This window comes from Podarcis raffonei, chromosome 6, assembly GCF_027172205.1.
Source record: "Podarcis raffonei isolate rPodRaf1 chromosome 6, rPodRaf1.pri, whole genome shotgun sequence".
Lineage (NCBI taxonomy): Eukaryota > Metazoa > Chordata > Lepidosauria > Squamata > Lacertidae > Podarcis > Podarcis raffonei.
Genome location: NC_070607.1, coordinates 42,338,493 through 42,350,389, shown reverse-complemented (window position 1 = coordinate 42,350,389; position 11,897 = coordinate 42,338,493). Strand labels below are relative to the sequence as shown.

The following is an 11,897-nucleotide window of genomic DNA, read 5'->3' as shown; positions in this document are numbered from 1 at the left end:
AGTATAGGGCAATTTCCTGAGTAAAACACCAGCAAAATGACATCTGACCTCTTTTCACAACCTAATGATCAGACTGGTCCTTTTTTGTGTGTGAGAGGAATAAACTTTATTCCATTGAACAGGATTTCCCCTCATGAGAACTGCCTTTTCTTTTCCAGTACCAAGTGCCTTAGGAATTAGTTGGACAAATCCACACACAGCTAAGAGTGCACAGTTGAATCGCAGCTGCCACCCCACCCCATAGAACATTCCATTAAACATATATCATATCCATTTTTCATCCAAAAAGACTGGCAGTAAAAGTGATCACAACATAGAAACATGTCACAATTTACACAGCAAACTAGATTTGTTGCATTTGGTTTTTTTAAAAAAATATTCTTCAGCAGATTCAAGTGATAGCAGCCAGAAATCAATAATCAACCAATTGTTGTAGTTGAAAACGGTAACCATCAACTCTGTACAAGCAGAAAGAGGACCAGAAAACAGCCTGCAATAATGTTATAATGTATGGTGGTAAAACAGAACATCCCTGGGGTTCAACGTTCTGTTTCAGTCTGAAAAAGAGACCATCTTTTCCATAGGAAATGATGGAAGCGCCAATGCCTTTGGACAAACAGGAGTGATACTTTTTAATATCACCTCTGTTAACACTCGCTTCTGGTTCAACTTAAAAGTGAAGATAGGTGCTGCAATAAAAATGGGGTGGGACATCAAAATTTATTCAAAATTTTAAAACACCACATTTAAAATTTTGGAGGCTTTTGATAAAATATCTGAATTCTGCCACATTTCAAAGAAGACACGTGTCTTGAGAGAAGCAAATTCAACTGAAATGTCATTGTTTTGCACATGCAGTGTTACCAACACGATTCCTTTGACTCAAAACACATGGCAGAGATTCCAGCTGGAAGATGTATAGCTGTTTCCTTCAGCAGTGAAGTGACCTGTAATATTCACAACCAGTGCACAACTGTGAAGAAAGCTATTGTGTCAGATCAGGTTTTGCAATAGTACATAAAAGTGAAAAGAAAAAAGAGGCACTTTTTGGCTGTTTGTGCCTTTGACTTGGCAAACCTTTCTACAGTGGAGGTAACCCAGGCACTCTACAACTTCCCCTCAATTCATGTGCATGGTGCATTTCATTTAAATTAAGGCAAAATCCTCGAACAAAGGCAAAAGCAGTGCAGAAAAAAAATGTGAAAAAACTAAAAATTGGCACAGAAGAAGCTAGTACCCAGAGCTGCTAAAGACATCACTTAACTGCATTTCACATGGGAAAACTAAATTGTACCCATGTAGCTCAATTGGTTTCCAGTTATTAAGGAACAAATGAACCTGTTGTATTTTCAATGCTGCCTGGCCAAGCAAAACAAAGCCTACAATCTTTGCCTGTTATTGTTGTTGTTTTTTTAAAAAAAATTCATATGTCCCCATGTCACTCAAGGAATCTCATACAGCCAATTCCAACTCTCAAATTCAAAAGCATAAGCAAATGATTGCAGATCACATCATTAAGACTACAATTTATTCAATATGTCTCCAAGTGTTAGAATGATGATTTAAGGAGGCAAAACAGCAATAAAATTCTGTCTTAAAGTGCTTTTTTTGTTTTTTGTTAAACTTACTCATCAACATTTTTTTTAAAAAGATCCACTGATGCCACAATACATAAATGTATTCTTGGAATAAACAAAGCTACTTTATTGCTCTTATCCATTTACTTTTAGCATCAGGAAAAAAAGTTACCAATTTCAGACTTCCTTGTACCAAAACCATTCCATAAGGAATAACCATCCTTACACAAAAGGGCTGCAAACCCTTTCTGCAAAGCGCTATACAAATGACCTAGGAGACATATTAAATACAAAGGTCCTTGTGTAAACTGATTCTTAACTAATAATTTACAATGCCAAGTGTAAGTCACACATTTTTACATAATTTTGAATATCACTATTCAATATTTTCAGAAAGATTAAAAATTTGCCCTCCATACCTAAAGGCAGTCAGATTTTTTTTCTTCTTCTGTATAAAAACTGAAAGTTTTTTTTTTGCAGCATCACAGAAAAGCAAGTTTTTTTTACATTCACTCATTAAAGGTTCACATAATAAAAATTTCAACCACTTGATATTTTTCCTTAAATTGGTAAAATCTTGTGACAGATTTTTAAACTCATGCTTGGACCAGCATCCCACAAGAACCACAAAGGATGCTGGGACTTCCCCCACAGCCTGATGCTTAAACTTCTCAGTTGGAGAATCTCTCTTTAGGAAGTAGCATGGCCACTTTTTCTTAGAAAGCTTCACTTCTAAAAGATGAAAGCGGTGGGATTTTAACAATATCAGAAAGATGCCAGGGGTTCAATGCTTCCGTTGAACGCTTGTTCTTCAGCTTGCAGCTAACCACTAAGGATCCACATCATCAAGGTCACTTTTAGGTTCACCAATCATCATTGGGGACACTGTGCCCTTTCAAAAACACAAAAGAGTTAGGAAAGCATATGTACTCTTCCAAGTATCACATAATGCAGGGGTCCCTAGCCTTCTGGGGTTTGAAAGCACATTTGGAAATCTGAAGCAGGCAACACAATACACCCATTTCACAGAAGGAATAGGCAGTGCCGAGACCACCCTCTCCCAAATAAAACAGATACAGATAAAAGCAGGCAACCTCCTCACCAAAACAAGCAAAACGCCCTCCAACCAACAAAAAACACGCAAACTACCTCCCTCAAAACAAGCAAGCAGGCAACCTTCACGAAACCAAAACAAGCAACTGAACAAAAAAGTGGGTGGGCAAGAAGCATTCTGGTGAAAAGGAGACAAGATGAAGGTGTGGCTGGATGCATGCCCTTTTATTTCTACCCATGGAAAGTGGGGGGGGGGAGCCAAATTCTCTTTAAAAAGTATTGGGAGGGGCAGTGGGTCTTAGCAGGTGCCAAGTGAAGTGTCTCAAGATGCTATGGAGATCATGGGCAGTACGTCGTAGACCCCAGGCACTGTGAACTATCACCGCATAGCTGGCAATTTAGAACTACTCAGCAATTATTTTGCTGATCTGAATGGCACAAGCGTCACCAGGAAGGCGCACTATGGTAAATGTATGCCAAACCAAATTAAGCCTCCAAGATGCTGCTGGTAGAGCTAATTCTTGCCTGAGTTCTTTAAAGTCTGAGAGAGTGAATTTCATCTAAGAAAGTAATGTGCTTAAGAACTCCACTATATTGCTTAGAAACAGATGCATCTTAAACCAGGCTAGTATCAAACCTATCTTGGCTATATTGTGAAACTGTTCTGTGCCTGTTACCCTAAGTATTTCAGTATTCTGATGCTTTGTGCTTATCACTCTTTGGTGCTAGACTGGCCTGAAGTCAAATCAAGCTGGGCAACAAGGCCTTTGAAACAAAGAACACTGCAAATGTTTGACAGAAGAATGCACAAGCTCAATTCATTTGCACTGGGTGGGGTTTAAAACTAGTTGGAACCATGTGGGGAGCTACTTGCACGAATTACTTTCTATATGAAGCAGTCTCTGCAAAACTCTCAAGTCAAGCAACCACTCTCACAGCTTCTTGAACGCATGAATGGGAATTATGGTTGTCAATAGAAAACAACCACTATTATAAAACAGGTGAGCTTCTGGGGTGGAATTCGAAAGTTTTCAGCATCAGGTTATGCAAAGCAAGAACAGTGAACGGAAAGCAAACCATTTCCTAAGTATTAGTCACTCAGCTTTGAAGAGGCAATGCCAATTAGGAAGCTGACAGCAGCAAGCATGCAGGTGACGGACTCAGAACAACCTTGCCCTTTACCTGTGGTAGATGTCTGCCACCATTCTCATTGGCTGGGCTGCTCTCGGATCCGTTACTGCTTCCTGATTGATCCTTCTCATTCAGCAACGCTGTGGCATATGCCAGCGTGTCCTAAAGGAAAACCATAGGACTTCAGAGCCAAGTAAATACTTTTTACACAATGTTGCTGCTTACTAGGAAAAAGAAATGTGCTTGCAAACAGGCATAAATTGGCACTGGTTCAAATATGGCAAACTGGTTTTGTTTTTTTAAAAAAAAAGCATGGTAGTGATACCATATCAGAGACTTAACAAAAATCCCTTGCTATACTGCAGGGCAGGGGCTACTTTTTCTTAGCCTGTGGGCCATATTCCCTTCTGCGCAACCTTGGAAGACCACATGGTAGTGGAGGGCGGAGCCATAAGCCAAAGGGGGAGGAGCAACAAACAGCTTTCACCTTTGCATAGTAGGCTAGTTCACACACAGTCTTCATCTTCTGTTCAGGGACACTAACGGACCAAAAGCACTCCAAATGCAAAGGCAGAACAAATGAGGAGTGTGGCCTGGGGAGAGTGCCGAGGGCAAGATGCAGAGAGGGCAGGAGAGTTGGATTTGGCTCCTGGTCCCCCAGCCCAGCTGTATGAGGTTTATTTTTTAAAAGAGCAAACTGGAAAGTTATGGCACTTCAGTCCTGTTTCAATGTTTAAAGCAATGGGCAACTTGAAATTATTTAAAAATCAGTCACGCTAATGAATTTCAAGCCTATGAAGACTGGTAATGTATGCATACACCCATGTAGCTTGCAGCATTTGTGCACCAAGTTTGCTGTGCCTTTCATAAATAAAACTTGGCAATCATCGGCCAGTATTACATAGTAATTAGACAGGAGAGTACTGCACACGACAGCAAAAATGCTAGACAGCATTACCATTTTCATTATATTTGTATAAACACACACACACACACACACACACACACACACACGGTAACTATAGCCCACAGAGATTCTGTGTAAAGAGTGTCAAATTTAGGCTGACCTGTGCAGAAATAGTGCGCTGAAAGGTTTTGGCAGTTGAGGTTTCATTGGATACATTACTCTGTGGAGCCCAGTAGTGTTCAGACATCTAGAGAAATATGAAAGCATCCATTAATGGAAACTGTGGAACAGTACTATAGCCGCGTGAATAAACTTTTGTAACGAAAGGGTTTAAATTACCTTTATTTGAAGCCACTGTACAGCCCAACTCCAATGATGGGAATTCTCCTTGAAATAATCTTTAGCAGCAGAGCACCTTTGAAATCCAAAGCAAATTATTAAAACTATTTATCTAAAGGTAATTTAGGATCACACTCCCTTTTCATACTTTATGAACTGTCTGGCTGTGAAATTCACTGCCTTTGCTTGTGTGCCACAATACAGAGCAGGATGGAGTCAAATGTTTCAGAACGTCTCCAAAGTACAAATTCTTCCAGTTTACAAAACCTTTCCTTCCTTGTCACACGGGGCAATTCTTTCTTGTCACAGTCAGTCAGCTGAGCGGCTATGATGCACTGCAGTGACAGGACGATTTTACAGATGACAGAACATCACTATTTTTCAAACAGCACAGGCTTCATATTTGCTGTTCTGTACAGTGTTTTCTTTGAGCCTGCTACTATTACAATGCAACTGAAGGCACAGCATTGAACATTCTTTAGGTATCCAAACAACTAGTCTTTCCTGGATCACAGGTTCACAAGAAGCAGACCCTTTATCTAGATTATAAATGGATCCTACACATTTTATTTGGGCCTGAAAAAGGATAAAAGAGAACTGGCAAAGGCTTGCTGAAGCCACAGCTGCTTCTTATAATCATGTGACTTAATAGAAACAGAACACACCGACTTCCATTTCACTGAGTGTTATACTTACTTCTGAGCAAGAGTGACCAAGAATTTGACACACTGATAACAGCGACTGCTGTCCACATGGTTATTACTGTGGTGCATCAGTGCTGTTGAAGAAAAAGAAAGGAGATTAATCAGTATTAAAGACTTCAGGAGTGGGCCCTGCCATAAAGCAGGGAGATTTGATTCTACATCCTAGTTTGGACTTCATGTCAGACCACTAACCAGAGTGTAGAATCTAAACCATGGCTGTAGTTTCAAAACGTTCCACAGACAAACCATTTCAAGAAGTTTTTCATAAATATTTCTCACTTTCATTGAGCAGCACCAGCTTCTGCAGACAATAGCTGTAACTACGGTTCACTAACTTAGACAAAAGCATAGTTTGGTGCAACGTATGAATTTAGCCTATGATTCATGTCTTACTTAACAACAAAATGTCAAGACCCCCTTTCTAGTTAAAACATGCAATGAGCTGTGGGATTACAACCTAGGTTATAATAGAGCAATTAAAGATGATGAAACTTGGTTATCAACATAGGTAAAGGTACCCCTGCCCGTACGGGCCAGTCTTGCCAGACTCTAGGGTTGTGCACTCATCTCACTCTATAGGCCGGGAGCCAGCGCTGTCCGCAGACACTTCCGGGTCACGTGGCCAGCGTGACAAAGCTGCATCTGGCGAGCCAGCGCAGCACACGGAACGCCGTTTACCTTCCCACTGGTAAGCGGTCCCTATTTATCTACTTGCACCCGAAGGTGCTTTCGAACTGCTAGGTTGGCAGGCGCTGGGACCGAACGACGGGAGCGCACCCTGCCGCGGGGATTCGAACCGTCGACCTTTCGATCGGCAAGTCCTAGGCGCTGAGGCTTTAACCCACAGCGCCACCCGTGTCCTATATCAACATACCCCCCCCCATTACCTACAGGATTTCTGTTCTTTTGATGCCACCTGCTTCTGACGTAGTAGTCAAAATGATAAAAAGCGCTTCTGTTTCTATATGAACCAAGTCTTCACAATGAAAAAATAGCTCCTTTTGAATTCACACATCATAAATTTGCTTCTAATTCTTCACTTGAATATATTCAAGGACAGAGATTGTGGGCAGTATCCGTTAGATGTGGAAGTGTAAGGCTGCTTACGCAAATGATCTCCTCCACCCCACCCCCCCGGCTTCTGTACAAAATGAAAACCCTGTCCAGACTTCTTTTTGGTGGGGCTGAACTGTTGTCACTGGAAGGGGGAAATTCACCTCTCCTGCATTGCCACTCTGTATCACACAGCCCCATCACCCCCAAGAGAGTTTTCAGGTGGAAAGAAGAGGAAGATTGCTTGTGCAACCTGCCTTTCACTTGTGCGACCACTGGATTTAAGCCATTGATTTTCTTACTGCCAATTTTTTGTTTTGGAAGTTTCCCACAATTTCAAAGTGATTTGCCAGGAAGCTGAGAAAAAACAAATCCTCTTTGCATGCATGGAAGAACCTACAAGGTTCTTTGGATCCATTAACACCTCACAGCAGTTTTACTCACCCAGCAATCCATTTTCAGTCTCAAATGCAAACTTGACCCGCTCTATTTGCAAAGGATCTTCAATAATCTGTGAAAAGGAACAGAACAATTAGTTTATACAGACACTTGGAATCTATCGTATAGTTATACATTTCTTGGTTGTACCCAATGAAGTCTTTCCACTAGTACAAGGACTTCTGCCTGCACAAAAGGGCTTTCTCTTGATTCTACCTTGGCCAGATTATATCCATTGTTATGTTAGCAAGATAAATAATATTATGACACTGCAAAAACCAGATAAGGGAAAATCCCTGGTTGTATAAATTGGTTGTATAAATTAGTTTCGTTTTTGGCATCTATACTCCAATGCTTATCGACTGAGTGAACAGCGTAACACAAACAAGCAAAAAGACCCCTGTTTGTTATTAAAGTGTGTTCGGTTACCAATATCTCATGAAGAAGCTGGAAGGTGTTCTTCAACTCATGGGGTGGAGCAGTCTCCAGCTGATTCTGTAAGTTGAAGACGCAGATTTAAGCAGGTGGAAGGGCACGCACATGAATATCAGATTTAGGATAATCATTCATATATGATTTTGCATTTTTAAAAACCCCTAAATTATAACAAGGTGGGGGCTAGATATCTGCACTTTTATCAGAAGCCTGTGTCATCAGAGAAATACATTTAAACATTTTTTTTTCCAATTTGTTCTGGGGAAGAATTCTTTATTTGTGATTTTTTTCTGAAGAGCATTGGTTCAAAGGATAGGGTGCTAGAGGACAGGCAGCAGGAACCAAACATATAAAATAGGAAAATTAGAGAAGTGAGAGGAGTACAAACTATGGGCTAAAACACATACAGATCTCCTGCTTCCTGGAAACTAAGCAATTTTTGTTTGTTTTGCCATTTCAAATATAAGTGTTTTGCTCTCATAAAAGCAAGTAAGTTACATTTATAAATATGAAATATGTTGCACTATGACCTAGGAGACCAGGGTTCAAATTTCCACTTGGCAATGAAGCTCACTGGGTAACCTTGGGCCAGTCGCAGTCTCTTAAATTAACCTACCTCACAGGGTTGTTGTGGGGATTGAGGAAGGGAAGAACCATGCATGCCACCTTCAGCTCTTTCGCAAAAAGGGTGTGATAGAAATGAAATTAATATACATGCATGGAGCGCATGGATGAATGGAGGAATATGCCAGAAGCTCTGGCTATTCGTATCTTTTTGCAGAGCCTTTTCATGTGCTACAATAGCTAATGTGTACAGTGAAGTGCAAATAAGCTCTTTCATTCTGAAGAATTGGCATCTGCCAATATGGAGATTGTGCAAGAGGCAATTCGATTCTGTACTGCACTGAGCTGCTACGGACACAGACATGCGTGTGCGCGCATACACACACACACACACACACACACCTCAGGCACCAACGTAGAACAGGCCATGTTTTGAACGTGTACCCTGACTGGTTTCTCCTTACCTTGATGAAATGCAGCATGGTAAAGGAAAAGTGCTCATTACAAAAGCAGCAGTACACCACCATCTCAATGAGGACCAGCAGCGATCCAGTTAGCTCCCTTAATGCGTACATCACCTAATGAAGAAACACAAAGCGTCAGATTAGGCAGCCGTTCTTTCTTAAAATAAAAATAAAAAATCCAGCTTTGGGAAGCTCGTAGATTTGCTCTTTTTAAATGTTCTTCACATTTAAGACCCAACCCAAGCCTCATAATTTATAGGCCTAAAACAGTAGCTTACCTCCATTAAATAAGGCTTCCCCTCAGGCAGGAACAGTAAAGCTTCTACTTCTTCATGGAGGGCCAGGAGCGGCCCAGAGGTGGTAATGCTAAGGGGTGAATGCAGAACACACAGACCAGGAGCTGAAAAATAAACGAAATGAAATGAAATATGGAGGCAGGAAACACGCAGAGGGACGAGTGGTGGAGAGGATAGCAAAAACTTTGATCCACGTGATTTTCGGCCTTCCTGAACAAATACGAGGAGACATCCCCCACCTGCCTGCCTCCTGACAAAATAGTTGAACCACTACTCCTTTTGAGTAGCAACTTTATATGCAGAGAGTAAATAGCAGGGGTGTGCACTGGTTCTGTGTACTGCAAATTACAAGGTGAATCAGGGTGATTTGGGGAAGATTCCCACATCAGACTGTGCTACTAGCATGGTGCCTCCAGATGGACTGGGGACTCCCTAAGCCTCCAGGTGGCTCTGTGGCCTTGATTCCCACCTCTAGCCTCCCAGAAACTAAGTCAAGCTGACTGGGGGAAACTCCCAAAACTCGGAAGGGTGGAGAGGCGGTGGAATCTGAGAAACAGGTCTAGCTTTGAAACACTGATTTCTTTTCCCACAGCACTCCAATCAGATATTTAGAGGAGGGGTTGAAAGCTATTTCTTTACATGTTCCATTCTTTACAGTGAATGGAAAGATTTCCATTGTATGCCTCAAAGTAAGTGGGAAAGGGGCTGAAGACCAGCCCTTTGACCCTTATGGTAACAGGTCCTTGCTGGGAGAAAACCCCTTTTTCCTACGGATTTGTGTTTTGCAGCAACCCCTTTCCATGCAAGTCTCCTTGGGAGAAGAGAATTTGCCTCCAAATGTCTGTGGGAGGCAGAAGCTCAACCCCCTAACTACAACTATTTGGGCACAAGGGTCTTTGCTAGGGGCGACATTATTTCCTGAGAATCTAGCACTTTTTTCTTCGCCCACAATTCCTAGCGTGCCCACCCTAAAATGGTCAAGTCTGTCCTTGTGGGAGAAGCGCTGTGAAGCTTCATTCCCTCACAGAAAGGGTGACTGTGCATACAAATTTCACCCAATTCTGGAAGAAAATGAAAAAAGTATAACTTGTCCTTTGATGGGAAAAGAATCTAACCTTTAGGTGTCCCCTGGATATAAATGCCTAGTTTGCAGTCTTAATCCATTCTGGAGGATCCTCCAAGCAAGGACCCACTGGCAAATTTAACCCACTTCTGTGAAAAGGGAAGAAAGTTACAGCTGTTTTTAGATTCCCCATTATCATGAAGGGGTTGAGAAAACAGAGCTTAATTTTTAACAGATCTAAATTGGCTCTGCTCTGAATAACAATGGGTTGAATTGGAAAGACTGGCTCCAAACAGATCAGGCTGCTTCCCAAAGCTGCAGATTAAAAGTTGAATATGGTGGCTGGTGTACACTCCTTCCAAATAGGCACTGAAAACCAGGAGTTGCTCTTGGTGGGTAAACTGAGGAAGTTTAATCTCTTTACTGAAGATCAGCCAAGCTGCATTATTAACAGCGGCCATTTAGTTTTGTGAAATAAAATACTTACCCACATTCCTTTGTGATGAGACATCAGAGTGCAAAACAAGCAGTGCCACGGTATTATGGAGGAACCCAAACTCTCGAGCTTGTGCTGAACTCCATCTGCGATTCTGTTTTTGTTAGGCAATATTAAAAAAAAGAGTAGAAGATTATTTTGCAAGCCCTGCTTAAACATCATTGCCTGCACATACTTTTCAGTTTTGTGTCTTTTCTTTTCTTTTATTTAAGGGAAGAGCATTTCTAAAACCAATCATATGCTTGCTTTAAGTAAGCAGCAACTGTGTTCATATACTAGTAGCAAAGTATAGAGTGCTATATGGAGAAGTCATTTTGAGTTTCCAAGGTAGACTCAGTTTTATGGTACAGCAGAACCTAGGCATATCGCACCATGAATTGGGTTATGTTGCAAGTAGGCACCCGTTTCTGTTTGATTAATGCAAAAAGCCTTCTATCAGCAACTTGTCCCAACAATGGGCAGGGTGTTCCAAGAGGGAGAAGCAATGCATGCAGCAAGTTCAGAACGGGGCTGAGTTGTGCTGAATCACCTACAGGCTTGAGGCAGTCAGTACCAGCAGCTGCCAAGGCAGGCCAGACACATGGCTCTGCCTCCCTCCTGCCTCAAATGCTGCTGGCAGCGCAGAGCTGGGCCCAAGGGAAGCAGCTGCAGGGACTCTGGCTGTTTTCTTGCACATACGATTGCAGGGGGAAGAGGAGCACACAGATTAAATTTCCTTGGCTGCTTCTGTTGGGCTCTCAGGTGCAGGAGCAGCGGTGGCAATCGGAAGACAGAGTTCACAATGGTTTTAATCCCAATGGGTAGTTTCTGTAACTGAGTATATGAACTTGAAGGCAACACAAATATTCTACCTAGACTACTAGATAATATTAAGCACCTCATTACCTGGTTATTCTGACGGCTAGGACCAAGGAGAAAGTTGATCATATGCCTCAAGGCAGAATGCCTGAGAAGGAGATCACAAGCTCTTATACCCTGCTGTGAAAGGACAAACAGAACATAGGGTCACATCTGTTTCCATATGCAGAGCATGCCTGCACATTTTAGATTATGGTTCCTTATTATGCGTCATACTTTCCAAAAGCACATATGATTAAATTATATACTACTGACTGGCAGGGTTTTGAATGGCTCCACAGCACCAGATGCCCTGTGATTTGCAGATATTTTTTCTTTCAGGTTTGCTTGCTTACCAGTTTAACAATAGGATGCCCTGAACACAAAGGAAGTCCTGACAGCTGGAAACACATGCCCTAAAGACTGCAGCAGACCATTGGAAAGCACCTGGGGAAAGGCGTGCTCTCCAGTCAATAGGGCTTGATTTGAGCACCTGTAACAGGTTTAAACTCTAAATGGCTATATAAGAAATCGAGAAAA

The 11,897-nt window shown here is 41.7% G+C and overlaps 1 protein-coding gene across 1 annotated transcript in view; it reads right to left on the bottom strand.

Annotated features, from left to right (window-relative positions):
* Positions 1–701: 701 nt before the first annotated feature.
* Positions 702–11,897, bottom strand: part of USP24 (ubiquitin specific peptidase 24) — a 72,583-nt gene continuing 61,387 nt past the window's right edge. Inside the window, exons 57-67 of the mRNA XM_053392315.1 lie at positions 11,406–11,498; positions 10,512–10,614; positions 8,944–9,065; positions 8,666–8,779; positions 7,632–7,697; positions 7,209–7,275; positions 5,704–5,785; positions 5,008–5,083; positions 4,829–4,915; positions 3,813–3,923; positions 702–2,469 (exon numbers count right to left, since the gene is read on the bottom strand). Of these exons, the coding sequence (XP_053248290.1) occupies positions 2,407–2,469; positions 3,813–3,923; positions 4,829–4,915; positions 5,008–5,083; positions 5,704–5,785; positions 7,209–7,275; positions 7,632–7,697; positions 8,666–8,779; positions 8,944–9,065; positions 10,512–10,614; positions 11,406–11,498 (984 nt within the window). The 3' untranslated portion in view covers positions 702–2,406. The remainder of the gene's footprint in view (positions 2,470–3,812; positions 3,924–4,828; positions 4,916–5,007; positions 5,084–5,703; positions 5,786–7,208; positions 7,276–7,631; positions 7,698–8,665; positions 8,780–8,943; positions 9,066–10,511; positions 10,615–11,405; positions 11,499–11,897) is intronic.